At 41.9% G+C, this 2,199-nt stretch overlaps 1 protein-coding gene across 1 annotated transcript in view; it reads left to right on the top strand.

The window, feature by feature from the left end:
• The window catches only part of LOC106807828 (sulfotransferase 1C2A-like), a gene marked incomplete in the record, with an annotated part of 12,758 nt that overhangs the window by 9,590 nt on the left and 969 nt on the right, over positions 1 to 2,199 (top strand). Inside the window, 2 exon segments of the mRNA XM_014810293.1 lie at positions 868 to 960; positions 1,562 to 1,709. Coding sequence (XP_014665779.1) covers positions 868 to 960; positions 1,562 to 1,709 — 241 coding nt within the window.

Here is a 2,199-nt window from a genome sequence, read left to right as displayed (position 1 = left end):
CCTCGGTACGGATTTACGTCCCTGAAGTGTGTGAGTGTTGAAGCGACTCAATACTACTTTAGGACCCCCAGCGTGCAAACGTTACCGTGCATCTACATGCCTATAACACTAACATACACTAACACGTACGTACGTAGCATACGTAACATACGTAAGTATCATACATCATCATCATCATATCCTTATCCCTAATCACAACCATAACTCCAAGCTCTAACTGAATACCTAAACACTGACTTTAAAACGATCATTTATTAAATAAACCGAAAAATAAATTTAGACAAATTTATACTCACCTGTCAGTGTACACATATATTACTGATTTCTTCAGCATAAAAATTTATTACGGGTTCCTGCTGTTATAGGCTATAAAACAGTAAATGCCCAGCAAACGTGCGCCTGCTATCTTCAGCTTCGCGATAATGGAATGTTCAAACGGTCCCACAAAACGAGTGCACGTAGTTACGTGATGCAAAATATTTATAGAATTGTATACCTATCATGAAATGTATACAAAGGTAATTAACCTAGTGTAGAAACAGGTAGAGTAGTCACAATAATCACAACATTTAAGTTTAAATTGATCTACCCATGACCCCGTTCATAATAACACGCACCAAGGTCAAACGACGAACGCAATAATGCAAGTCATGCAGCCGCAGATCTTCCCGCTCGCGATGGATTGTATTACGATTCTACCGCACGCACGTATACGTACATACAGGAACGACGTGGGTGCAGACGATAGTCATGTACGTCATGAACGACGCCAATCTCGACAAGTTCGGCGACAAGACGATCGAAGACATATTTCCGATGCTGGAACTGATGGATGTCACCGGAGGAGCTGACCAACCGATCCCCGACATCAGCGCCATGCCCTCGCCGCGGCTGATGAAGACTCACGTCCCGTTCAAGTATCTGTGCGAAGACATTCGGGAGAGACGCAAAAAACCAAAGGTACGCACGCGCGCGCGGCGAGCGTCTGCAGCGCGGGAAAATATCTGACGTGCGCGCGGGAAAATATCTGGATGAGAGTTAGAATACCGGATTGATATGTGGCGGGAGGTATAGAAAAGAAAGAAATCCATTCGTCGTGTCTGTAATCGATTATCTCTACCGGCTCTATTCCACTATGGGACTCCGGTACATAAATATCCATTATTAACCCTAACCCTAACCCTAACCCTAACCCTAATCATACCCCTATTCATAACCTTAACCCTAACCATAACCCTAACCCTAACCATAATCCTAACCCTAACCATAATTCTAATCCTAACGCTAATCCTAACTCTAACTTTAATCCTAACCCTAACCCTAACCATAACCATAACCCTAACTCTAGCCCTAACCATAATTCTAACGCTACTCCTAACTCTAACCCTAATCCCAACCCTAACCAATAACCTTAAGTTCACCAACAAAATCCGGGTCCCTGATGTGTAACTGAACCATTCTATCCATGTCTAGTTGGAGCGCAGGGCTACATGGATAGAGCCTGTGACATTACCATGGGTGTAATAGGTCAGTAACAGCACACGTTACTTGCACATTCTAGATCGTCTACGTTACTAGGAATCCGAAAGATGCGATCGTATCGTTCTATCACTTCGACCCATTGGGCTTTTCGATACCTGGCGTCACCGATCCCGAATATTGCAAATGGACCTTCTCGCAATATCTCAACTGTTTCTTCCATGACGCCAGTACGTTATTCTGAACCTTCGTGCAGGAATAAATATCACAGTAGAAATATTAACCGTTTACGATTTCACGGAAAAATGGTATTGCAGATATAATAGGTACTTCCGTATGAATGATGATTGATAATATTGTGAAGTACATTTGTCCAGTTCAATTTGGCTCCTACTGGGACCACAACCTGGAATTCTGGGAGCGAAAAGACTGGGATAATATTCTCTTCTTGAAATACGAAGATATGCTTAAAGTAAGTTTAGCACCGTAAATTACTCTCATTTACGTATTATCAATAGCTAATAATATCATAAGCATATTAATAAGTATTATTAGCTCATGGTATTATGTTATTTATTGAATAAATAACAATGCGGTTTCAACCGCTGGCCTCCAAACATACGAACGTATTGATTGTGTTCTCACAACCATCGCGTACACGTATCTGCCACTGTGTGTGCCCCATTTTACAGATAAGTAACGTTTCTGAGGGATTGTCTG

This window comes from Priapulus caudatus, unplaced genomic scaffold (assembly GCF_000485595.1).
Source record: "Priapulus caudatus unplaced genomic scaffold, Priapulus_caudatus-5.0.1 Scaffold236, whole genome shotgun sequence".
NCBI classification, from domain to species: domain Eukaryota; kingdom Metazoa; phylum Priapulida; class Priapulimorpha; order Priapulimorphida; family Priapulidae; genus Priapulus; species Priapulus caudatus.
This window is presented reverse-complemented; position numbering and strand designations above follow the sequence as displayed.